Source organism: Lutjanus erythropterus, chromosome 14, assembly GCF_056507025.1.
Source record: "Lutjanus erythropterus isolate fLutEry1 chromosome 14, fLutEry1.hap2, whole genome shotgun sequence".
Taxonomy (NCBI): domain Eukaryota; kingdom Metazoa; phylum Chordata; class Actinopteri; order Lutjaniformes; family Lutjanidae; genus Lutjanus; species Lutjanus erythropterus.
The window spans coordinates 14,129,485-14,156,604 of record NC_139330.1 but is presented as its reverse complement, the minus strand read 5'-3'; the positions used below and the strand labels follow the sequence as shown (position 1 = coordinate 14,156,604).

Genomic DNA, 27,120 nt, shown 5'->3' with positions numbered 1-27,120 from the left:
TGCCGCATTAAAATGACTAAAACTGTTAAACAATGCTATGTGCGAATGAATGAGTGAATTTTTGTTATCGTGTCATGCTTCTCCCGAACAGGCTTACAAGACCACCATTACTTAGCAAAACGGACCAGAAACCAGAGCAGAACAGCTAACTTCCGGGTAACAGACAGGAAACAGCCTCAAAAGTTAAACATCACGTGTGTCCAAAAAAATTAATCAAAGCATGAAGGTGGCCTCACCTTCTGTTCTTGCATCCTCTCTCTTTTCACTTTTGTCTTGTTTTTCACACACCTGGTGTTGCAATTCAGGTAAAGAGTGCCTAAGCCACGCCCCTTCCAGGGCCCATGGGACCTACATTCAGAAGAAATATGAATGGTAGTCTATGGCACCAGAAAAAAGTATTTTTTGAGTCTGTTTGAACTTTTCCACAAATTGCACATATATTGTTTGTCAATTTAAAGCATTATTTTAAAAGTCAAGAAAGTTATAGTCTTAGTAGGCTTAGTAGCCTGCATCTCTGAACTAGCTTCCAGTTGTACTTCCTGCTTATACAGCCCACTGAATATGTGCAGTAGTGCTTCTCCCATTCCCCCCACCCACGGGTTCCTGCTCAGCCCATAGACTTAGATGTCAGTTCAAGGAAAGTTTTACAAATATAAAACCTCCATGTTTGAAAAATTCATAACAGAAAGAGTCATAACTAACCTTGTTTGCAGTTCAAGGTATCCTGTCAACAGTTTTACAGACGTCTCTTTTGTAATGGTGGCCTATGAGGGAAAATCAGAAGGTAAACCTGGAAGATAGAACTTTTTCTGCTCATGTGGCAGGCAAGCACTTCTCATTGGTGAATGGGTGCCATCTGTATCTAGTTTATAATCGTACATCTATGACTCAAAGGCTCACAGAGAGAAGAAGCAGAGTTTACTGGGGTGTTGAACAGAGAAGGGTTTGAAAACAGGCAACCAAGCTTAAAGGGTGGAAATCAAAGGTGTGAACACATAGGGACAACTGCTGGAAAGGGAGGGAAATACATCTTTTTCACAGCAGATATTTTGAAACCAATACCATTAACAATGGTGATTCTGGGCCCTAAAGACACATTCACACCATGGAAAAACTCCTGATGGTTGTATGATTACAGAGTTGGCTTTGTGAAAGTTATGCTTTCCTTTGACAATATAACACTGCATGTATCCATACAAATTGGATTTAATTATATTGAAGAGCAAAACTTGGCTGATGTAAGTTGTTCATGAACATTTGGTTTTCCAGCACTTTCCATCACTTATGACCCACTATAAATGTGTGGTGGTAGTTGTTTCTGCAGAGAACCTGCCCTCTGCCTGTATACCTCACTGTGCACTTTACCAACCCAAAAGTCAGCATTTGATGTCCTGGGAATAAGACACAACAATAGACTTCCCAGTTCGTTCATGAACAGCTTCGTCAAATGCCATTGGATCAGTTCCATCAAGTGTTCCATTCAGCCATGACAGAGAGCCAGTATGCATAATACCATGGACCATGGGCCAGACCAGCTAACCCACCTAAATGGAATGCAGTCATTTGTAATGTTATCAGTTACATCTGTGCTTTTCCTGCTGTGACAAATCAAAATGTTTCCTGTGAAAAAGGTCAGTCAGAGATGTTAGTAGTCGATGGAATATTAATGAACTGCCGTCTTGACACCTGCACCCAAGTTCCACAATTGCCATCGCAGCTCAGATCTTAGGCGAACTGTTGATAACTTGCCCTGTCAATTATCAGGGATGTTATTTGATTTTATAGTTTATTGAAGACATGTCATTCTTAATTGCTGAGTAACACAAACAAAATCTTGCACACCATCAATGCACTGTATTGTTAGTGAGCCAGAAATCTCAGAGGCAGATATCCAAAACTATGTGCATGGCTAGATGGTCCAGGCTTCTTGCTGCTATTTCTCTAGGCTTTGGAGACTTTCTGAGTTTTGTTATATATCCTACCTAAGTCATAGCCATCAGTTGGTGACCTATTTTGGAGGCAAAGTCTTGACTATATCAGAAAGTGCTTTATAGCTGGAGAACAAAACCGCATCCCTGACATTACCTGCTGATTTACTTCATTTTACTGGCATGGAATAAGAATGTCAAGTCTTACATTAAAGAGCACTTCTCGTGTGTGAAATTTGGTAGGCTTATCATGTCCAGTTGTATAAAGAAGCCTCTTGGAGCCACACCTTAAAGGAATTTTAGGGAGTTTTAGGCAGTTTCCAGGCACTGTATTTCATCAAGCACCTCCTAGAGAATTAATCAAATCCAATTTTAAATCAGAGTATCAGTGTGCAGAGACCTCTCCTCTAGAGACCTTCAAAATGAAAAGGTAGGAAAAGCTTGGAGTGTGTTCCTGTGGCAGCACAGCAAATTTTGATGTTTCATCTTGAAACAGGAAGTTGTGGTCTCTCAAATATACATTGTCCAATCTACCCCTAACCTTGCATGTTTGCTGGTCTCAGGACATCTACATGTAAATTACAGGTCATAGTTATTGCCCACTTACCAACAGGAATAAAGCCTTGTGTGACAATCACGTCATTTGATTTACATGACATTTTCATGGTATGGTCCACACTTGATAGACTGGACTTTAACATATAAGTAGTGGGTGTTCATGTAGTGCCACATAGTGGAAACAGGAAGTGATACTGAACTGTCAATTGGTCAGCGTCCAGTAATGAGGCCACGCCCCCGTGTATGCTGGACTGCAAGGGCCTATTCATCGCAGCTTTCAGGTTTGATATTACTAATGCAGTCACACTCTTGCACACTTGTTCTAGATCAATACTATTTGTACACATTCTGATCCATCTTAATTGCCCACTCTATTTGAATATCATTTTGTGCTGCGTGCTAGTGATGATGGAAAGCCTGTCTGGGTGCCAGCTGAGCCCGGGGTGGCACAGAATGAATTGCTATTATGTCGGTGGTGCCCTGTGGCTGCTAGGCAGTGATAGAGAGGCCTCCCTGGTCAGGAATAGGGAAACCACTATTAGATTTGTTGACTGCTCAGCGTTCTGGCATGTGGAGATAATAGAGGGAAATGCCTTTACTTCAGCAGCCAGGCAATTAATGTGATCATACATATTCTGGCATATCCCCTCAATGACTTATTACTTGAGAACAAGGCAGTCTGTTTGATCCTTGTTGGCATTGTACAGGAGCCAACCGAGAGATACATTCAGAGGTATTTCATCTTCAAAAGGATTAGCTCCTAATGTGGAAATACTTCACAACTCATCACCGCTGCACAGCTGAATCATTTATAGTGAGGCAGCACTTGGTGGGGATAAGTGTGACATTGGAAGTTTTGTCTGTTCTCATATTTAACACGCAAATGTACTTTTTTTCTTTGTTTTTAATTCTGACTTTCATAAACTAATTCAGCAAAACTTTTCTCAATGCTCTTTTCAGTTTGAGTATGACTCCAGGCAGATATGTTTAAAGTAAACACTAAATGATAAAATGGCTGATTCCCTTTTTGGGTTCAAACACTAAAGCAGTGTTGCACTTTATGCCACATCCACGTCAGTGATGTCAAAGCTGATGTTCTGTCTTTAAAAATATAAAATATAGACAGCAGCACCCTTTGAGATCAGTTTTTTTTAACTCCATCTGCCATTGGTGAGTCATGCTTTTGGGTTTTGTTTAACCATCTCCTCAGAAATCTAAGATGGTTATATGAAAAATACTACTGAGATAATAACAGAGCTGAAATTTGCAGAGGCTCAGCAAAAAACTCATCTGGGTAGCCAAAATGGTTTGGACCAACAGTGGCCTTATTACTGGAATTATGCTAGACTTGTGATGAAATACGTCCCACAACCAACCCAAATACAGTCATGCAATTCCAGCTGCCAAAACGACCCAGGAGCTGGTAAACATCTAACTGGAGCTGATTCTATGCCTGTCTGCACCTCCACAATCTGGCCAAATCAAGAAATACACAGACCAGAGCTGGCTCACATTTTGCGTTGTTTTCCAGATACTGAGCCACAGTGCTATTGAGATATAAAAAGCTTATGCACATTAAAGGATTAAAAAATAATAAAGAAAAGAAAAGAGTAATGGGACAAGATAGATAGATCATTTGACTTTTTCTTAAAGGATTTAGTATGTCACAAAACCTTCATTTTTAAGTATGTATGACAATAAATGTTACAAACCACATAGTGAAATAAACATTGTTTAAACCTAAAAGTCATCTTCCTGCCTTCTCCACCAATAAAAAGGTTGCTACTCATTTAAAAACACAATGCACAACAACAACAACAACAACAACAACAACAACAACAAAAACATATTCAGACACAAAACCCACACAAATAGAAAAAGAGGCCTGTATCCCGGGCTGGTTGACCTCTGCAGTCTGGACAGAACTGTTACAGGGCAGAACCACGACAAAGCTGGAAGGTCAAGCGTGTGGACAGTTGTCAGCCCTTAGGGAATGGTGAGTAGCCTACTGGCAGATGTGCCCCCAGTAAAAAAAAAAATCTGCAATGTGTCAAAAGTTCCTGGAGTCGACAGCTCCAATATGATGCTTTAAAAGAGTAGCTCAGGGTTGTGTCTCAGCGGGGAAGCTCCTGTGAGAATATCTGACTTAGTAAAGCAGAAAGGCTTTGGGATGTTGAGGTGTGCAGAGAGTCTACTGAAGCGTTGTGTTTAAATGAGCAAGAGTAATGTGTGGAACCAGATGAAACCACATTTAGTTATACGTAGTATTGATTTTATGCTAGGAATGTGCAAACGTTGAATCCTCACAGTCTTTTACATTAAATTCCAGATTTATAGCGGTGGCAGCAAAACGGTTAAAGAGCTGGACTGTCATTGGATCTCACCTGCTGACATCTAGGTAGCTGTTAAAGTGACAGTTCTGATTATTTGAAATGGGGTTGTATGAGGTACAGAAAGCCTTTTTAACATGTGGCTAACGTGAAATGTTTGCAGTGGTGTCCACCATTATCAACATGAGTGGCCCAAGTGAGGCACTGACTTATGCAGGGGTGGCATGAACTATGTGTGCATGTACACATGCATGCACATGCACACACACACAAACACACTGGAATAGCATTAATTCACCATGTCTCATATCTACTTTAATTACAGTATTTCTTACATTCCCGTGGTTAAGTCCTACCACCTCCTATACTAAAAGAAATTTGTACTTCCAAAAGTAGACTACATCGAAAACAATACAATGCACTTTGGGTGGCCAGTCATACCACTGCCCCTGTCTGGACACGCCCTTGAACAGTTGCAGTTTGGGTATTTGTAGGCCACAAAACTACTTTGGTATCAAGACTATGTTTGGTGTTACAATACTACATAGATCACATGACATCTCTGAAGCGATTTGCCAAATGAAAGTCTAAAGACACAAGTCACATGATGCACATAACATTATGTAGCATATCTTAAAACTTTTACGAAAGTTTTTACATGGACATGAATCCCAGTCTCCTGGGTGAAAGTCCTGTGTTTGTTTGAGTAATCCATCCACCCAGACTCCTCCATATGTGGACTTCTTCCTCTTTATACTACATCGAAAGCCTGGTGTGTCTCATACAGCTATAGACAAGTTTACATTCAAGTCATTTGAAAGCCCAGTTCATCATTTTCAGCTGTTAACGGGTACTGTGTGTCACTGAGGGGTGGTGACAAAACGTCAGTAATTGAAAAGCTGGGAATGAGAAGAGGCTGACTCACAACTAAGCTACCACATGGCTAGATATGGATATGGTAAGTAAGAGATAAGTAAACATTTTGGTTTCTGTTTAATTTGCGTGAACTGACCCTTCAATTAAAAAACAAACGAACAAACAAAAAAACAAAGAAATGGCAAAATTAAGTGGCCATCAGTTGTTGCCGTACTGGACTCACAGTAATGTGAGCATGTGATCCTCCATTCCCTCCCTGTATGGCTTTATAGCTTTATACATCAGTACATGATGCAAGTTGTACATCATACTTGTCCTGGCAGGAGTTGTTGTAGTGTGCAGTGTCTTGAAGTTGGACCTTTACCACAAGTCCCTTTAGCACTCCCAAAGGTCTGTCCTGCTTTTACCTTTACTCTCATCGCCTCTGCTTGAAAATATGTGTTCAGACGTCCAAAAAGAGAGATGTATCTGACAAAAGCAATGGTGACATCTGTTTTCCCAGGATGCTGTTACAAAATAGGAAAAAAAAGGGAACATATTTGTCCCCTTTGGCCAGAGGGGGAACTACACAACCCTGTGAACAGAACCAGCACACACACTGAGACACACAAACACACACACACACACACACAAAGGTGCAAAGTAAAGCACTTGCTACAAGAGAACTATGCTTGCCTTGTAACTCTTCCAATTTCATTTAGAGCGACAAGCTTTCTGTGGGTACACCTACAGTAATGTGTGGGGGATTACAGAATCAGACACTGGCAAAGGAAAATAAATGGAAACAGTCTTGATTGCTGTAGTTATTACATGAGGTTGAAAGCTATTCCCATGGCCAAGACTTAAAGCTGTGGGCGAGGTGCTTCGTGTCTCTATGTCACCTCTGGAACAGCTGTTGGAGCTGAGGGCAGTCAACAGTTTAAAGCGAGATCTTAAAATACACATTTTTAGCTCAGTGAGTCAGATCACAATGACTCAGTTTGAGTTTTAATCCTTGAGTACGTGGGTGGTTTGCCAAATATACAGTACCTCGGGTAGTTAGAGACTTTTGTTACTGGAGTAAAACAGATTGAACAACATGAACTTTTCATAACATGACATTTTCAAAAATATGCCCTACAAAACATATTTTTACGACTGACATCTTTTCCAATCACTTTTTAATGCTAAAAATGTCATTTTTGAAACATATTCATATCTTTTAACAGAGCCAAGTATATTTTATTTTTATTTAGATGTAGTACTGTGTTACACATAGGCATCTGTGACTGTTTAATGATTTAAAATACACATTAGTCAGTACAGTAACAACAAATCAGTAAGCAGCATGGCTGTATGCACAGTATGTCTCTTAGTCATGGGTGTATTAATATCTTTACATACAGTTTTGCTTTGTTGTCCTCTCAAATATCAACATGAACTGAGGCCAAACAGCAAAACATAACAGTACCTGCTATCACCTACTACCTAAAGACTGTAGAAATCTTTTAGAGAGAAACACATTTGGAAAATAGAGAGACATGAGGCAAAGATACTGCGTGGGGTGAGAGAGATGGAGGAGGTGCATGCTGAGAATTTAGTTGTCGTCGTCTGACCTGCTGATTAGGCCCACGATTTGCATCAGAATGGCACTTCCTCTGCAAATTAAAAATAACACTGGAACACGCACGATACACATATTTTTAGATTCAGTGTCATGGGCGCAGATCTCATTATAATTTAGTGTGGGACAGTAGTGAAGATCAGCCCCTGACTTATCTGTTTGGAGTGTGTGTACGTGTGTGTGTGTGTGTGGCCACTGTCTCCACCTTGATTGTGCTTGTTAGACAGTTTTAGCTTCACTTCCTACATTACTTTATGCTGTTTACAAGGTTCATTATTAGAAGGTAGGTCAGCTCAATTAATGTGAATTATTCATGTTAAAATACTCTCTGCTCGCAGCGGTATTTCAAGTGGTCAGACTGTTCAACCAAGTTCCACACGAAAAGCAGGTGTCTTATGGTCGGGCCATATTTTTTCACAGTATAAAATATTCTTACGCCATCAACAAGGCTCTGATTCACTTTGTTCTATATGTATAATCAGCACACATGTCATAATCTCAGTAACATTAACTGATCTGTGATGAAGTGGTTTACGGGCCCAGCTCTATAACATACGTGCTTCATACCACTTTTGCAAGATAGATACATAAACAAAACCTTCAAAAAGTGGATTCTGCTTCTATTAAATCTGAATTTTCAATTACATGATTTATTGGTGGGGACAACTTTGTGTCTTTTAATGTTTTTTAATTTAAGCATCCCTGTCCAATACACTTGGTGAGGTGAGGTGTTTACAATCTGCAATTTAACCACTAAATTACACGCTGGTTCTTTAATATTATATAACATATGATTCGAATATTTTAATCATTAACAAAAATCTTACATAATCATAATAAACTTGTTACAGCGCAAGTGAATTAGCCATAACGACATGGCTGCAATATGAAAAACGTATTTCCAGCAAAGTGGATTACCGAATGAATTACAATTCTGACATGCAGCAATATGTATAAAGCATTGTATGCGTGTGGATCGGTGTTGTTGCCAAGTGTGTCCCTGAACATGTTTGCGTGTGTGCGTGTCTATGCTTTTGTGAGGATGAGGAAGCACTCGGGCATAAAAGTCAGGGAGGGGAAAAAAAAAATGCATATTCATCAGGCCTCGCAGACAAAACAATGTACCGGCATAATCTCTGCGACGAGCGCGGGTTAACTAGCTGCAGTAAGACTTGATGTGCTACAGCAGAACAAACATTTATGAACCTAGCCCATGGACCTGCCACATGATAATGCTTCACAGGAAGACAGAAAGGGAGGACTGAGTGTATCCCTGCATACATTTGCATTTGGCTAGGGGCTGGAGTTCAGCAGCCGCCGCCCCCCATTTTTCACCTCCATCTCAACACTTAATTACTTCAGCTGGCTAATCTTTCACTTAATAAAAATCTATTAAATAGGCCTGTCTGGGTATAAGTAGGACGAGAGTTAGAGATCCCCAGATCAATGCCTCACTGTTTCTGCTACACTTAGCCAAGACACAGTTTTGTGCCTTGCAGATCAATCTTGCAATTACACTTCCATACATGTGGAAATCTGAAATTGACTCGTGTCTTATTGACCTCAGCCATTTCCATAATCTGTGTTTCTTTGTAGAGATCATCTCCCCTGTTGTTTATAATGAGTTTCTCTCTTTGTCTGTGTAGAAAAACCTTATGAAATCACAAAGAGGAGCCGTTTTTATACACCGAGCTGCCTGCTGACCTGTCTCAGCCTCACAGATGCTGTAAATAAAGGCTTTTCACTGACATCCACTTGTCCTTCAACACCTCAAGTGACCAAATTTAACCACTAGATGGCATTCCTGTATAGAGAGCAGAGAAGAGCAGAAATTGGAAAGCAAAGACAGGGCTGGCAATCAGATGTTTCAGTGTTGATGTTGTTGACAACTGAGGACACAACCAGCTGCATTACATCATGTATTAACATCACTGTCTGTTTTTACATCATGAGTGAGCGGTAGTAGCAGTTTCCGTGGCTCGTAGCAGCTCACTGCTTTTATTTCAGTGAGGCCTTGATTTGTGTCACACTGAGCGGAAAACCCTGAGGAGCTCTCTGAATGTTTCTCCATTTCACATTTGCACATTTGGCCACATGCTTAAAGCTTTTAAGAGTCAAGTGCACAATTACAATCTAAGATTCCCAGAACTCATCTGCTGAAAACAAATGAGACTGATGACAGATTGACTTTCTGGAGCACACAGTTGGTATGAATCCTTTGTGAGGGAATAAAGTCTTAAATGAAAATTGTAGCGCGGGACATAGCCAGGATTTTAGAAACGCTGTGTCTGCTGTCATACTTCTCCAACACTGGCACAGCTAGAGAAAAGATTCTGGGTGTGCATCAGAAGAACTGGGTGTGTCACATCTAATTTTATCTACAACGCAGAATAGGCTGGATTAATGTGCACCTCCACAAAAATATAACCAGCCATTGCTCTCCAAACAGAACAGATAACAACTTGGCAGGACTGTGATCCACACAGCATTCTGCCAAATGATATTTACATGAAAGCTTATTGGGACACAGCCTACCTGTGCATAGTTTAAAGGGCAGGACAGTGTGGCTTGGCCTTAAAATGATTAAACTTGGACGAGCATGCAAGTTTATCTAGCTGCCAAAATTTCATTGGTAAGCTGCCTGTGCACTACAGTTGATATATTAGAATTAATAGTGATCATAATTAGAACATATTAGCAGACGTTTCAAATAAAGAGTTTTAGTGAGGCTTTAAATTTCATTCTGCATTTGATTTTGACAGAAAATTAAGAATATGTTCCTTATTGTCGGTCCTACTTTATTTTACAGTAAACTAATAAGATGTAACAAGCTACGCAGAGGAGAGAGAGATTAGGATGGTATGCAACAAAGACCCTGGTTGGACACAAACTGGACACACTGCAGTTCATGGTCTAAATCTTAACCCCTAAAACACCAGGACACCCACCATTTTACTTACTGGGTGAACTGTTCAGTGAAATGTTCTGTAAATTTGATTTCCCCAAAGACAGGTCTATTTTTTCACCAACAAAATGTTTTGTTAAGGTTTTATACTGGCAATTACTGTAACACTGTCTGTATGATGAAAGCTGGGTGCAGCTTTGTAGCATCACTGCTGATGTCACACCAACACTTGCAGTGGACGTACACAGGCACGCCCATCTCATTATCATAGGACACATGAGGGAAATTGAAAATGTGGTGAGAAAAATTGAAAAATGTTGCTCAGGGACAATGGGCAATAGAAAATGATTAAATGTGTTTGAAGACAAAAAAGAAAAACTAAAGAGCTGAAAATATAATGAGCTGGTAAAAGATAAATAGAAAAATAAAAGTAATTCAATTTTCATTTTTATATTATTTTATCAGCTGATTAAAAGTAAAACTAAAAAATAAAACTATTATTTCATCATCTATTTCTCTTACAATAACTGTATTTATTTAACCAACAATATTATTTAATTGTGTATTCAGTTACATGTTCTAAAACTTTTTATTTGTTCATTTTTCATTTCATGACATCACATCACTAACAAACATTCTGTGCTCCTTTGGTGCCAGCTCTGTTGAAGCTTATTGGAGGTGTCAGTCACCCTGTTTGTAGACCTACATCAAATAAATGAATGTGCACATTTGGAAAAATGAGTTAGTATGCTTCTCTCTTTTTTTTTCATTTCAAGGGGCATTTCTTCATCAAAGGTCATACAGCACAGATATTTTGGATTTAAGAATACCTCTCCATGCATCTTCCATTGATCCTAGTCACATGGCGGCCACTCGCTGTGCTTCAGTAAAGTACAGAATGTGACATTCACCGACTCCCGATTGATCAGCATCTGAAAAGACAATAGACAGTAAAAATCTGGACATCGGGACATATTTCAAGCCAAAATAGCATAACCCATTCGCTATTATGAGACACCAGCTGATGTTATCATTAACCACATCCTAGCAAACATCACTGATTGATAGTGTTACATGATACAACAGAAAAGGCGTAAATTAAATCCATTGATATTTCAGAATTAATTCCTTTCCAAATTTAAGACTGAATGGTGATGTTAGCTAGTAGGTGGTTATCATTAGCTGTTGTCTAACAGTAGCTAACAGGTTATCAAATATGCCTCCCTGGATTTTCACTATCCACTGTCTTTTAAGTTGCTGATCTATCAGGAGTTGGTTACATAATAAAGATTTGTTGGAGTACATAAGCTTATATGACTTACATCCTGGAACACAGCAGTAGGAGCCCACAGCCCCTTCCTGTGGACCACCACGGGACCTAACTTCTAAACAAATTGTGCAACGAATCACACGTGTTGTTTATTGATTTAAGACATAATTTTACATGTCAAGAAAGGTGCAGTTTATTGTAAAACTATCAAAGTACAAGACTGTGAAGAAATGTAATTAGAAGAACCACACAGCCAGAAGTCATATAAATGATGTGATTTTCTCCCTGCAAAAGCTAACATTAGCCGCTGAAGCTATGATGCATGTGGGTTTCTGTGCAGGTATGTGGTCACACAACAGCCGGTCTTACTTGTTCCTTCCGCCTCAGCTCATAAAAGGACCAGGAGCTGCTGGATAAAACACTTTAGGTAAGATAAGGTTACAAGGGACGGGAAGATTTCTGATGATGATAACATATGACTTGTAAAATTATGCTTTAAATTGAAAAACAATATTTGTGTAATTTGTGGCACAGTTCAAATGGAATCAAAAAATAATTTGTCTCTCACCTTAGACTACCATTCATATTTTTTTCAGTATTTAGGTCCCGTGGGCCGCACCAGAAGGGGCGATAACTGAGCTTCCCACCCTGAGCATGATGTCGGAGGAAATCGGGCGCTGAGTGAATGTGTGAATAAGATTCACCAAAGTCTGGCACCAAACAGAGCAGAGAATAGTGATGTAATGTCCCGTCGTCGTTTTTTTAGTTTCGTTGTGTGAAACTACTCAATGTGTCATCAGTCAGACAATAACATTCAAAAGATGCTCCCACTCCAGCTGCTGAATGCTGGAATTTGGCATTTACTAAATATCATAAATTAGTCGTACTTGTTCTGCAAAGCCTTAATTGTCCTTTTTCATATCCCTTACAGTGTTTGTTGAATAATATGCACTGACTGAGCGAGCCACTGGAATACTTTAGCCTCTAGAATGTCAGTTTCATTGTGTAAACTGTAATAACTCATTGATGAATCAGCATGTATTCTATTTTATACATCCCAACACTGATTGGAGGTTAGATATACACAATGTATGATGATATTTAGTTTATAGACAAACACTTATTGACAGAATAAAGTGATTATGTTTGATAGCTCTAATTTAGGATATCAGTTTCATCTATTTTTTGACTTTTAGGGGAATTTCAGGTCTTGTGGATGTTCTGGTCATCAGTCAAACCGATCACCGCAGGTTAGATGCACCAAATTGTCGTAGTCTAATAAAATAATTCAGAAGTAAGCAAGACAGAAAGTGAAGTCTTTCCAGGCCTATAAAAGCAAAAAGTTTTGTAGTGTATGTCATGATTAAAATAAACTTTGCAGAGCCGTTAAAGTGTTTGTACGATCACTTTGCAGTTCCCTTTACAAACTTTGATGATGATTCTTCTGCTCAGAGGATAAACCTTCATTTTCCGGATAAAGAGGAGGTGGACACCGGTTATTGGCCGCTGTGTGTAGGATTTAACACACCCATAACAAACAGCTACTGTAGCGTAATCTCCTGGCGTCACTCCTCCCTCTCCATCCCTTCCATTCTCCTGGTCCTCTGCCCACCGTGCCATTCCCAGCTGCCGTCCTGTTTTCTCTCCACTGAAGGATGGAGGAAGAGAGGGGCGAAGGGGAGGGAGCCGGCCTGGCCTGGCTTCAGCCCTGCCTGCCTGCCTGGCTGTCGTGTTCGAGCCTTGATGTTACAGACCGCAGTAGCCGCCTCTTAGGCCCCCATAATCCACTGGATTGTTGCATTAACACCATCACATGATTCTTTGCTCCCTTCCAGTTGTAGCGTGTTGCGTCACCATTAGAGGAAGCTATAAATAACAAAGATAGGGCTGTGGGGGAGGGAGGGGAGATACAGGACTATCAGACACATTGAAACAACAAAGATTGGCAGCTACTGGCTCCTACCAAACCCAACACACAGCTCTGAGTTAGAGAGCACAGTAATATTCACACTTAACTGACTTATTGCTTGGCATGCATCACAATACTCACAGAGGATTTGATGCATTAAGAAATTCAGCAGCGCAGCAGGGGCCAATGGCTGTGACAAGAAAACAAGTTAGAGGGAATATTCAGACATGTCACTCACAGAAACGTCAGAGCCTTTTCTCTGCAGAATGAGAAGCTACCTCGCATTGTCACATCACAGGCTGGAAATCAGGTGCGGCTGTGTTGACAGTAAGCCACTGTGAGAAAGCAGAATGGGGCTGAGCTCGGTAAAATAGGTTGGGGGGTTTTTGTTCATTACTTTCATGCGCTTTGACAAGTGATGTAAGTCTTCAGAGGTCTTCTTGTGGGGAAGCTGAGAGGTAGCGATTGGCTGGAAGGCAACCTCTGCAGAGGGAGACGTATACTGAGGCAAAACACAGCTACGACAACCAAACAGACCAACGGAGCTGTTTTTGTTTTGCCGTGTCTGCAGCCCCTGTGCGCTGCATTAGCATACATCCCATCCTCTGCCCGCCAGGCAAACAACTACAGTTCAAATCTGTGTGAGGAAAAGCAGCAAGTGAATAATGGATGACACAGCAACATTTTCAACAGTGTATACGTCACTAGCAATTACTACGTCACTATGACTGCATCATCGCCAGTGCTAGCATACAGTGAAATGGTGGAAGCCTTCAGATCTTTATGTATAGCCAAACAAATCAATATTTCTTAGATTAACAATGGATAAAATTATAATCTGGGGCAGGGACCCATGAAAAACCACTGGGAAAAATAATAGACTGAAAGACTGAAAGACTGAAAGACGGATGTCCAGTATTGGCCTATTACAGCTATATCAGCTTATGTGAAACTTTTTTTAACAGGACATAGTGCAGACTATTTTTATTTGCTAGCTATTGTCATATGATTTATGAAATTAGAGGGAAGAATAATTTGTACATCATTATCCTCATTTTCATTGAAAATTATATCTGTACCAAACAAAGATGTTTCCTGAAAATGATGTGTAGGCCAGGACAGCTCGGCAACATAGCGATATCTAACGTAAATGGTATTCTGACACACATTTGAGACTGAATGACTGAAATTACTATCGGCAACTAAATTTCTTTAGACTCACAAATTGACTGGTTGACTAATCATTGCAGCTCTAATCAAGCCTCAGAAAATCTGGACCCTGGTTTTCCTGTATTGCAACAATTAAGTTTCTGATTAGATCCTCCCAGCCTCATAAATGATGATATCTTCAGTCCCTCAGGATTTTGCAGGCGTTTTGGGGGGATTGAAAATACTGATCTCACAACACATTTCAAAAAAAACTTTGATGGGATGTTTTTAGATGTTTTTTTGCAGTAAAATTGAGGGAGCAAAAGAAGTTTGCAAAAGAAACAAGATTTTTTTGAATAATTTATTAAAAAACTCAAAGGCAAATTGTTCCAGAGAGAATAAAGCTGCACTCTGTTCTGAGTGCTCTAAGTAACCTTACCAAAAAGCCTCAGGATTGCAAAAATTCCATCAATAAAGAAGTGCACCAGGGGCTATTACACAAAGAAGCAAAATCGTTTTGAAGCTCTAACTCAGTCAAAATAGCAAGTATGATATTATAAAATACAAAAGTGCACAGAGCATTTTTTCAGTACTCATGACAAAAAAAGAAAGAAAAAATTGGGCCACGATGATTGGCCAATTTTACAGAAAGGTTGCAGTGATTGCAAGGTTGTGCAGAATTCTCTGAGATTGGTTGAATTTGCATTAATTCTTGCAACTGTCTGGAGGGACTGATATCTTCTCAACACAGGCTAAAGCTACCAAATCCAAGCTGAGATAACCCTCATGACATCATTATGACATCATTCTGGTTATTTTCTCAGATCTGTTAAAGCTCCTCCACAGCCACAGAAGACATTATAACCTACAGCAGCTTTCACAGTACTTCCAAACATATGTAAACTGACATTTATGTGCAAAGTCTCTGTTATGTAGGCGTCGCAGTGCAATGTATGTTCTGTTTTCCATCACTGCAGCAGCCTTAGATAAACACTAAGTCATACACACTCATCCCAACACACATGGAGAAGTTTCATGGGCACACACACCCCCCATTAGAAATGTAGCTTCCAAGAAACCAAGTGATGATATCTAATAAGAAGTTTTGCCCACCTCTTTCTGTCTTCTCTTCCTCTTTGATCTCTCCTCCTCACCCCTTCTGTTTCTTTCTTCCCGTAAGCCTCAAACTATCCATCCAAATCCCCCTTCACTGTCTCCCTCCATTCACTCTGCAGCTCTCTGGCTCACTTTTTCCACCATTGCGAGTCTCGAGCATGTTATTTAAGTCAAGGACGGCATTAGCATGACGATCACAGCCTTCTATCGCAAGTCTTGTCTGCCAAGGCTGGAGCTGGAGGAGTCGGCTTTGTTATTAGGGTGGAGAGAGAACCACTAAACATGCAAGGAGTAAAAAGACAGAGAGGGAGGCAGCAGGATTACACAGCCTGTAAGAAACTGAGGATGATTTGTGATTATGTAAGACAAAGCATACATGTGTCTACATTAAAGAAAAACATAATCCATTTGTGTGCAATACATTGCTGGCTTGATCTACACACACTTGAAGAAGCTCCTCTCCTCTCTGTCAATGAAAGACAAAAGCATTTTCCACAAGTGTCAAGAGATAGACGTACAAAGAGACTCAAAAATCATGTCAACCTCATTCATCATTCTGTGAAACCTCAGTGAAATCAGAATCCTGCTTGTTATGATCTCTGCCAGGTGCAAGCCTGGAGGAGATCATGCAATCGCTTGTGTGTGTGTGCGTGTGTGCGTGTGTGCATGTGTGTGTGAGCGACCAACAGACCTGGGGCCTCTTGAACATGGTCTCAAGATCATTTCTGATGGTGTGCTTAAGTTTGATTCATAAAAGAGCATACTCAGGTTTTGAGAAGAAAATTTGTAACTTACACACACGTGATCTATAAATCTCAAATCAATTTAAAAGTGTGGACACTTTCCTTACCTATACTTACTTACTTATTATCAATGATTTTGTCTTATACAATGTGGCACAGGCAAGGGTTTAATCAGGAATAGCCATGAGAAAGAGAAAAACAAACTTTTTGAAAAATGAGAGACAAGATGGTAGACAAAACTGAAGCCATATTACTATTATTGTTATTTGGTGGACTAAATAGTGGAGTAACAAATATAACATGTCATGTGTGTCCCAATTAATCCCTCACACCTGGATAATGGATATTTCCTATCACATTGTTTAATTCAAAGTTTCCACATCAAAGTAACATTTTTATAAAGAACTACTTAAATGTGGGTTTTCTGCTTGAGTCACACTTAAAATGAACAGCTTGTCTGCAGCTAATCTTGTTGGACCCATCAGCCTATTTTTTGTGCACATTCATATCTGTTTGGTGAAAGACCTCTGTAATTCACAATTTTTGAAAAAAATTTCATTCTAACTTCACACAAATGACTTGGGTGAAAGAACTGATTAGAATTTGGTGGTCAAAGGTCACTGTAACCTCACATCCACCCCACTCTTGTAAATACAGCACCTAAGGAACGCTCAGACGGAATTTCAAATTTTCTTCAAATGGTAAAAATGTCTTCTTGGACTCAAAAATTAATGTTTAGATTTTGGTGGTCAAATGTAACTGTGACCACAAAACACATTTTTGTCCACAATCCAAGAATTCATACACCAATTATGACAAAACTTCACACAAGCAGTGCTGGAAGGTAACTACTTACTTGAAAACTAGTTACTGAGAAAACATGTAATTAAATTACATTAAATTTGGCAAATACAAAGGGGTTATGTCCAAATATTCTTTCTGGGTTGACTGGTGAAGATCTGCACTCTACTGAGTGCGCTCTTCTAGCTCCAGATAAGATTACGCATGCGTGTCCTCAGGAAAAAAAAGAAAAAAGCAGGCCTACACACATAGATGCAACATATTGTCTTCTCAGAAGTACACATGCTCACTTGGTCCTCCCTCTCTCTGCTCATACACTCTATTTACAAACCTATTTATTACAACAGGAAATTAAAACACAGTTAATTGTATCATAAAGACACATCTGTGTTACTAAAACCAGATTAATTTTTAATGAAACAGATGCCGTCCTGGGCCAATTTCTCCCTTCGCCAACCACTGCGGTCCAGCCTAGCGTGGCCTGCAGTCTTAAAACCACACAGTGAAGCATCCTTTTGTTGTACTGACTCTCTGTGGTAAAGCTGAAAGCGACAGCACTTTGTGGAAAAACACACTTATTGGTTCAAAGACACCCCTGGTAATTAAAGCCATCATGGTCTTAAACTAATTATCTATATCTAATCACCACCACAACTCATCTGGCACTGCAGCACACAGAATAATTATATTTTTTGGGGCTTCAGACATCCATGACTCACCTTTCATGGACACCCTGCCGTACTCATGTTCAGTCTGGTCTTCATAGCAGACAGAGCAGGAGAGATGGGGTCTGACATTTCGCATGGCTTTCAGTCAGACGAATAATCTGATGGTCGGGAGGGGGGGCTGCGTGTGGCCTTGGAAAAGAAAAAAAAAATAAAAACTCCAGCTGCATATTAAATGTGCTCAGGCGTTTCATGGCCTGTCAAACCTGGGTGTGATTTGTGATGCTCGGAAGACACACTGTCTCATTTCCTAGGTGATGTGTGCACATGTGGATGCCTCTGCATGTATGTGTACAAGGTCTGAGCATGCACAACACACACACACACACACACACACACACTTGCACACACACGCAGAAACACACAGCGGCAGTCAAGCCTGCTATCATTTGAATTCCTCCCCTGTGGTGGCTCTGTAAGGCATCTCAATCTCCATCACGCTGTCAGAAGAAATAAACACATTACAGCGAGAATTGAGAAATAAAAACAGGCTTTTTCTTTCACTCACATTCATCGTCATTGACATTAAATGCACTCTCTGCTCATGCACACACGTACGCAGCGGACACACAAACACAAGCCAAAGATGCTCTCATCCGTTGCATGGTGAAAAAATACATTTATTGGAATCTGTGTCAATGTAGAAAAAAGTGAAAACTGGCTTTAGGTTTTGTCACAGTACCACAGGTGAATATTCCAGCAGCCGTCTGGTGAGCCGAAACTAAGTCAGCAAGCTTGTTTGGGGCAGTACATCTGCTACTGATGACAACAGAGAAGTTGGCCTATGGTGGCCTATGATACCAAACACATTGTCTCACAGACACTGAAAAGCTCAGGCTGCGTCTAAGACAAACCACCAGCAAATACACATGTTGTACAGCAATTAACCTAGACCGATGTTCTCTCAGTTTAACATGGGTTTAGCAGGAGAAGCTGGTTTCAAATGTTTCGTTGTGATACTGTCACAAATCCCTTTCCAATAACTGTAAAGCCAGGGCCACTGACTGCCAGCATCCAAGACGGCTCAAAGGAGCCTGTATCGTGTGATCAATTGTGAGCCACTTTTTTTTTTATATCTCATAAGTTGGGCCCATAATATCCCATTTTGTCCCAGACCCTGGAAATAACTCCAGTGGCCCTGTGCAAAGCTATGAGGTTCATGCATCATCTTTGATGTCTACCAGGGCCTCCGTTCACTGTCCAAAGCCTGCCATCCAAATAAAGGGAGTATCACATGAATGTTTCTCTTTTCTTTTCTGCAGGTGTCACTTTTTTAATTCAAATATTTCTGTCCGAACAAACATTTGTATTATAAACATACTGTAAGTGACAATTTCTATTCTGGCAGGCCAAACGTTATTATGGGTAGTGCATTTCTATTTCTGATATGACAGGATAAGTCTCACAACACATGGCGAGTCTGCATACTTCATGACGTCAACTAAAATTGCAACAGAAAAAGGCATTTGAAAACAAAAAGGACATTTTCTAAACTCAGATACTGAGTATTAACATTGAGAGGTCAGTTTTTTTTCCCATACAACTTTCTTTACATATAGACTTATTTTATTCTTAAATATCTTAAATCTCATATAAAATAATTCATCAGAAACTGATTCTATATACACAGACAAGAGTGCACAAGATGGATAAAGAGATGGTGTGCATGCCGAGAGCAGGGTCTGCTGTGAGATTATATGCGCTGCTTGGGTGTACATTTTTTTAAAGATTGGCTTTTCTGATGAAATGTATGACTGGTTTTCGTCTGGACTTTCGTACTCAATATCATTCATAAAACAAACAAGCGCCTCTCAGTCGATACAGAGCCTCTTATTCTCTTTCGAGTGCCAATTCTTCAAACAGAATGTGACCTTCATGGTAACAAAAAAACGATCCACACGCCAACCTTGGCCTCTCCTGACACAAGTTAGCAGAAACAGAAAAGCATTACGATTTTCTGGACTGGATTCCGGGATAAATCTAAGCTTAAAACTCTTGTGAAATGGAGATAAAAAAGTTGGAGATAATACAGTTTTTGTTGGGAACTAGGCTTAATCCAATAAAGTGACAGAAATCATAAATGGCAAGCTGCAGCAGTCGTATCGGGTCGAGGCAAATAATATGTTAATGGATGAGCATTCATTTACACTGTTAAAATATAGATACATACAACAAGGCATGCATGCTTTGGGCTTTTATGGGGGAAATCAAAAATAAATTAAACTATAAAGGGATTGCATCTGCACTAATTCCTGCCATGTGTCATTTTGTGGCTTTAGCTAACAGTGGGTGAGGTTGGCTAAAATGTTTTATTAGTTTTAATGAGGGAAAATAACAGGACATTGGTTTCCCAAAGCAGCTTATTGTTTCTTCTATAATCACATTCACACTCTTTTTTTTCCCTAAAACATTTGAGTATTTGATTTTACAAAGAGTGTTTTTATAATGTCGGATAGCGTATGCGAGCTGAGCTGAGCTGAAGAGAATAAAAAAAACCTGCACACTGGTTTGGCAATGAACTCGCTGTGAGGACCTGGCTCTATGTGGCACAGTGTTCATAAAAATCCACCGGATCTCAATGACATCAGCTCTCTATTCACAATGGCCACACTGTTGCTGTTGATGCTGTCGTTATTTACTTCTCTCCGGAAAAAAAGAAACACAACAGTGAAGACATCATACAGACAGCACGATCAATACCAACCTGGAAAAGGATGCTTAATTTCACTTCTCTTTTTCTGTTGCTTTGAATTTTCACTTAAACTGGCATCCACACATCTCTGGCAAGCGACAGTATCTTTGTATATTATTTAGAAAATCTCTAGTAGATATTCACAGTTGCTTGACTGGATGGCAAAAATACCCATGAAGTCTAAAATTGCTGGTTTAGTCGTCTAAAACATGGATGCCAAGAGTTCTTTAAAGTACTGGAGGTTCACTGTCATTGGAGACTATTTGATGGATTCAGATTCAAAGTGTAAAAAAATCTTGCAGCGTGTTGCCTTTGAGCACTAACACACATATTCATACATACAACCATTCATTTTCTTGTATATATATAGAGAGATCTGTAGTAACATGGAACAGTGGAAATACCTTCAATTACATCTGATGGTATGATGTGACACACGTTTCACAAATTCTTCTTGGTTCTGTGTATGGACGCTCTTCAGGGAGCATTTACATGATATCAGATTTCTGTACAGTAAAACAGCACACATAAAAACATGAGGACATTAAAATAAAAATATCCCACGCTGATTGTGATGTTTAAAATGTTGTTCAATTCATTTTTTTTTAATCTAGAAAGGGAGGCGAGGGTTTATTTTTGGCGGGATGAGGCAGGGCTGCTGCCCGTCTCCCCTGTTTTTCCTTCCCGCACTACACAGTAGTTTCATTCTTCCAGGGTCCAGTACGTATATTCCCTGTGCTGTCCGACGTGTACAGGAGTCCTTCGTGCAGGCCCCCCTTTAGAATCCCATTCTGATTGGGTGGGTTCTGGGGGTAGGATTGTCTGCGCGGGGCGTGCATCTCCAGATGGTGATGTGTTGCCATCGGTTCCTGCTCGGCCACTTTGCCGCAGCCACACAGGAAGACGCCCGTGTCGCTGGCCTCTGCCGGGCACAGAGAGGGGAAAAGGTCTGCCTTGGCACAGCAGATGTGCCTGTGGCAGGGGTTATGGCACGCCAGGGCCTCGTGCGTGGTGGCTGCAGCAGCGTGGCATGTGTGATGCCCATCATGGTGGCCTTCATGGGCCACATGTGGACAGATGTGGGCGTGGCGCTCATGTGTGCTGTGGGGGCTGTCAGTGTGTGAGCTGTGCACGCTGCCTCCATCCACACTGGAGGGAATGTGATAGGCGTACTCCCTCTCACTCGCTGCTCCGCATGCACCAGCGCCTGCCCGGCGGCTGAAGTGACGGCCTTTAGTCCTGGTGCTGCTCTTTAGGCAGGGATGCAACTGAATCCCCGGCCGGTAACCCTCTGGGTCAGCGTGTAGCAGCACGTGTGTCGCTGCAGGCTCCTCCTCCATCAGCTGCTGGCTATGCAGGGCGGCGCAGCACGGCGTCACAGGCGCCAGACACGTCACATGATTTTGTGAGGATGGAAGGGCGGCATGTTTACAGTGAGCTAAACTGCCATGACCACAGCTCATCAGTGCTTTACCCTGACATGGCGAGTCGTGGTGGCAGTGGCTGTGACCATGGCCATGCCCGGGGGTATCTCCATTCACGTTGACCTTGGGCCGCGGTTGAGCAGATCCGTGGGCGCCAGGGCAGGCGTTGGCACGTCGTCCAGGACAACAGGAACACCAGCAATGCCAGACATCATCGCGTTTGGCACAGTGATGGATGAGGATGAAGAGGCCAAGGGTGACGGAGAAGGCACCATAGAGGCAGCTGAAGATCATGTCCAGGAAGTGGCCCTGTGACACAGCCAGCGCCCCGAAAGTCCAGGTAGCCAGGAACAGGAAAAGGGTGAAGGCCGCTGTTCGTAACTGAGCCTTGAAGGAGTGCTCATTGGCCAGCAGCGCAGGGTTGATGGGAACACCTGGACAGCCAGCGGGGCAGTGGCTCCCACTGGGTGGGGCTGCCAGGGCCCCGGGCTCGGCTCCCTGGTGGCAGTGGGTCGGCACATCGACAGCGGCTAGCCTCTGCTGCTCCTCTGTCAGCTGCTTGAGCTCGTACTTTTTTTCAGGGTGTCGCCGCAGCTGGATGAAGGTACAGATGAAGTAGATGCATGTCACCAGGATGATGAAGGCCACGGGGCCAAAGAAGGCTCCCAGGCTGGGCTCCCATGCCATCCAACAGCTGCGACACACACAAACACCAGCGAGTTTTAATACACTGACTTATGATCACATTTTTAAAAATAAGCACAACTGAAACACTGAACAACCCAAATTTTATTCATTGTTTTAAGCATTGACACATATAGAAATAGACAACATGAGTTCCCCAAAGCAGAAGCTAAAGCATCTTGATCGCCCCTGGCGGCTGGGACATGGAACTAAACCATCAAAGTACATGTCAAATAAATTGGTGTAAGACATCAGAGGGTGTAATTTAATCTTGAGAGCAGAAACAAATGTTAAACTTACTATGGTGCTTGCTCCCCGCTGCCATAGTTGTCTATATTGACAGCTGCTGTGACCCCGCAGATGATGAGGGGCACTCCTCCACTGACTAAATAAAACCTGCGAGGTGACAGAGGGACAAACAGAGGCAGAGAGAAGAAGAAAGACTGAATAAGAATGTTTGGCGAGAAAATGCGTTTACAAATCCTGCATCTCACATCTGGATTACAACCGCACACTTTCAAAATATGACTCCGCAACAGTTTTAGACACACAAGAGAAAGATAATAACCAAGAGATCCAAACAGGCAAAGTGACAGAAGAGATTATAGACTTGCAGTGAGTGAAGCTCTTGGTTGACCCCAAGTAACTCTAACAGCTATCCTTCCCCCTGATTTTCTCAGATATTACCATCCCAAAAATTCAAGAGAGAGAGCTTGTCAGTGTGTTTGCGATCACACTCTACGGGTGCAATCACACCTACAGTTTGTTTTCATTGCCACAAACCAAAGTGTAAATTTTTACGATGAAAACAAATCTGTTTTCTGTTGATGTAAGCATGATTAACTTGTCAACGCTCATTGCTGCAATTTACAGCATCTGCTGTTCATAGCAGCTCAGGAGACGTGAAGGGAAACCTGGATTTGAGAGGAGGGGGGACGCTGAATTTAAATCCAGTTTTGCTTCCTAAGCATTAGAAGTTTCTGACAGACAGGGTGCAAACTTTCATTTCCAGGTTTTACCTTCATGTTAGTTGGGAATATTTTATATTATATTAGCTGTGCTTTCCATAGCAATGTTCAAATCATACCATAAGAGCAAGGATGTAGAGTGTGTGAGTGTGTGAACCCTCTTCGGACAGGATTTAGACAGAGCTAGGTTATAATGAATTGCACGTTATCAAGACTATGTAACCAGATTACAAAAATAAGTAATCATAATTAGCCCAGACTACATTTGAAAAAAAGTGTAATTAGATAATAGTTACATTGTCAAAGAATACTTGGTAACATTTAGTCTTTATCTGCTGTTGTCAGCTGCTATCAAATTTTATACTTGTATTTTATACACTTTTTTTTCTAGAAAGTCTAGAAAGACTTTCAAACAAAACCGACTCCAACCTTCGTTATGACATCATTTTCCTCGGATGTAGCCACCTTGTCAGCAGCAGAGAATCCACCAGCCTTTTTATATCAAAAACTCAATGTTCAAAAAGATTCTAAGGGAAGACTACAGGTGGAAAACAGCCTTCTTTTTACTTATTGATTTGTTTTTTGCCTCATGTCCACTGTACCTTGATATGCTCACAGTGACACCTTAAAGCTAATAGTGAAACTGTGAGCCTTGAAAGATCATTTTAGATATTAATGTGATGTTAACAAGGTCTTTATTGGTTAATGTGGGGAAAAAGAAAACCTGAACTTTTACAAGACAGGAAAACTTACAGCTGCACTGCATGTCAGTCAACTGCCTGAAGTTAGAATGATAATCATCACTTACCACATCTCTCAGATTCAGTGTGGATTGTTACATCTGTTTAATTAGAAGCTTGTCAGTTCTTTAAAACAGACAAGTGATCGACACCTAAACAACAATTACTTCAGCAAAAGCAGACACAGTGCATTGTCTCTGCGCTTGCTTTTAACTACACATTTGTCTGTGCATCATCGCTGCTCGGTGTTCCTTCAGAGCGTTGGTTGTGAGCGTCCTCAGAAATTAAAAATGCATGTTGGCAAGATTCAATTAAACACTTGAACAGCAAAGGCAGTGTATCAGAATGTGAAGCGATGTCAGCAGCAGACTCTGAACAAGTGTCACTAACAAGGGCAGAAAGTTTTGAAGAGAAACTATATGATGCTATCGCTGCTTTCCCTGCCGTGTTCTTAATTTTAACCAGGTGTGAAATCTTCAGTCACATATTGGTTATCGACGTATCAAAACATGTCAATAGCCTGACCTCTGACCGATCAGATCATTGATAAAACAGAGTCATCACTCCTACAGGATCCTGACATTGTTAAATACTCATTAATGACAGCTCAGTAAATGGAAAGCTTCACGTCAGGAAATGTCTGACAGATAGTTAGAATATCAACAGAAAAAGAAATGAAGACACTGATTTGTTGATATGATAAAATTAGTTCAGGTTTAGCAATAATTCTGATCAACCTCTCACATGGCTACATAGTTAGTAATCAATGATACACAACAGCATTTTCAATGCACTATTTTTCAAGGATAAAAAGAAAGTTGGAAGAAGCTATGATGAGCAGATGTCTCTTTCATAAAAAAAAGCTTAATACTATAAGCAGTCTGGTGTCTACAGAAGTCTGTATGGTTATACTGTAGCAGCCTGGTGCTGTTTTCAGGTGATTTAATGGAGGTCAAGACAGTGACAAGCCATGTGTAATGACACTGCACAGGCTTTGGGTTTATCATCTTATCATGTGCTTTTTTGCCAATACGTGTGCACACAAATAAATACAATAAATGCTGCCCTCTTCCTAACATTGGCGGGATGTGTCCCCTCTGGATCCCCTGTAGCAATTTAACACTATTCTAACCTCTCTATCCCCATGTTTACTTATGTCATCCAAAATGGGAAATTCTCAAGGAGAGTATTCCGAGACTGGCTTGGGATGACTTAGCCCTCAACTGCCACCTAATAAATATAATTTTGGATTCTCTAGGTATACACAAAGACACAGGCAAGCATCACAGTATCATGAGTGTTAACACTTCGCTGCAGAAACAAAGTTAATCCCCAGCAGCTCCCTCTCTGCACTGTCCTTGTCCTCTCTCTCTCTGTGCTGTCATCCACTTTCCTCTATAACACTGTGCTATTTCCTCTTCCTTCCTGTTCAATCTCAACCTCTGTCACTGCTCTAACCTTTCAACCACTCCATCTTCCTCCATCTTCATCCTCAGTTTCCTCCCCTCCATCCCCTCTCTCTCTCTCTCTCCCAATCTGTCCTCCGTCACACGGCGCCCGTCCCAAAAAATTCAATTACAATCAAGATGTTTGTCTGGGCTGGTTGGCGAGGGGTGGTTGGCGAAGAGGGGGGGGGGGTGGCGGCATTACCAGCCTGTCACTGTCTGCGAGTGGAACAGTTCCCCCGGGGGACTCTCCTTCAACAGAAAGCCATTTACACACCCGTCAGCCAGATAAGCATAAATGAGAAGAACTAGTGGATGTTAAAGCACCCTGTGCTTTATAACCCTTATTCCCCTTTATCCCCTGTAGGAAAGCCTGCTTGTGTTCCTGCTGCTTCTGTGTCCAAGAAAACACATGTAGTGTACATGCAAAAATATATGCATTCATACATGTCTACATGCTCCCCTGTTTTTATGCAAAACAGGGCTGCTTCACATTACAATTCTTGCCAATGTATTCACTCTTGTGTGCACCCACACACACAAAACACCTTGACACACACATACTTTTTTTTGGTAGCCATTCTATTAAGAAGGCCCTTAAACTCTAACAAAATGGCTGTGTATGCAGAGTTGTGCTTTTGAGTGAGTTTTGGAACAGCAATCATCTGATATAAATAGACCCTGAAGTGCCTTTCAGCCAGCAGCTACACAGTCACTCCCCTCCCACCCTTGTTCCTCTGCTTATGCACTGTCCTCTGTTTTGTGGCTAAGAAGTGTCCTTTCTCTGGACCTGGTCCAGGATACACATTGCACAGCTGGGGACGACTGATGGTCATATAGCTCCAGCACAGGCCAAAGGCTTATGGGTAAAGCTGGACTATGTAACAGTAATGCATGCACTCATTTTAAACAAAAATCCACCTTGTCTCAGTGCTCTGTAATGAACAAAGGGAGCTTTTTTAAGGCAAATAATTAAACATTTGGGAAATGTGCTTACTTGCTGAGAGTTAAATGATAAGATTGATACCACAGCCATTAGATATGAAGCTAGCGCCCGCAGGCAGTCCTGGAACAGGGGAAACAGGCAGTCTAACCATGTGGACAAAACCAAGTTAACAGTTTCTCCCTGTTTCTAAACCCACTGACTTCAAGACAAGGGAACCGGAGGTACAGATCTGCTAACTCATTTCCAGGTTGTAGGACTCATTCCTGCAGCACTCTATAGCATTACATTTAATGGGTTGATAAAAGAGT

The 27,120-nt window shown here is 41.1% G+C and overlaps 1 protein-coding gene across 1 annotated transcript in view; it reads right to left on the bottom strand.

Annotated features, from left to right (window-relative positions):
• Window positions 1-18,508: 18,508 nt before the first annotated feature.
• Window positions 18,509-27,120, bottom strand: part of adgra1b (adhesion G protein-coupled receptor A1b) — a 178,212-nt gene continuing 169,600 nt past the window's right edge. Inside the window, exons 18-19 of the mRNA XM_084735557.1 lie at window positions 23,014-23,109; window positions 18,509-22,723 (exon numbers count right to left, since the gene is read on the bottom strand). Coding sequence (XP_084591683.1) covers window positions 21,295-22,723; window positions 23,014-23,109 — 1,525 coding nt within the window. The 3' untranslated portion in view covers window positions 18,509-21,294. The remainder of the gene's footprint in view (window positions 22,724-23,013; window positions 23,110-27,120) is intronic.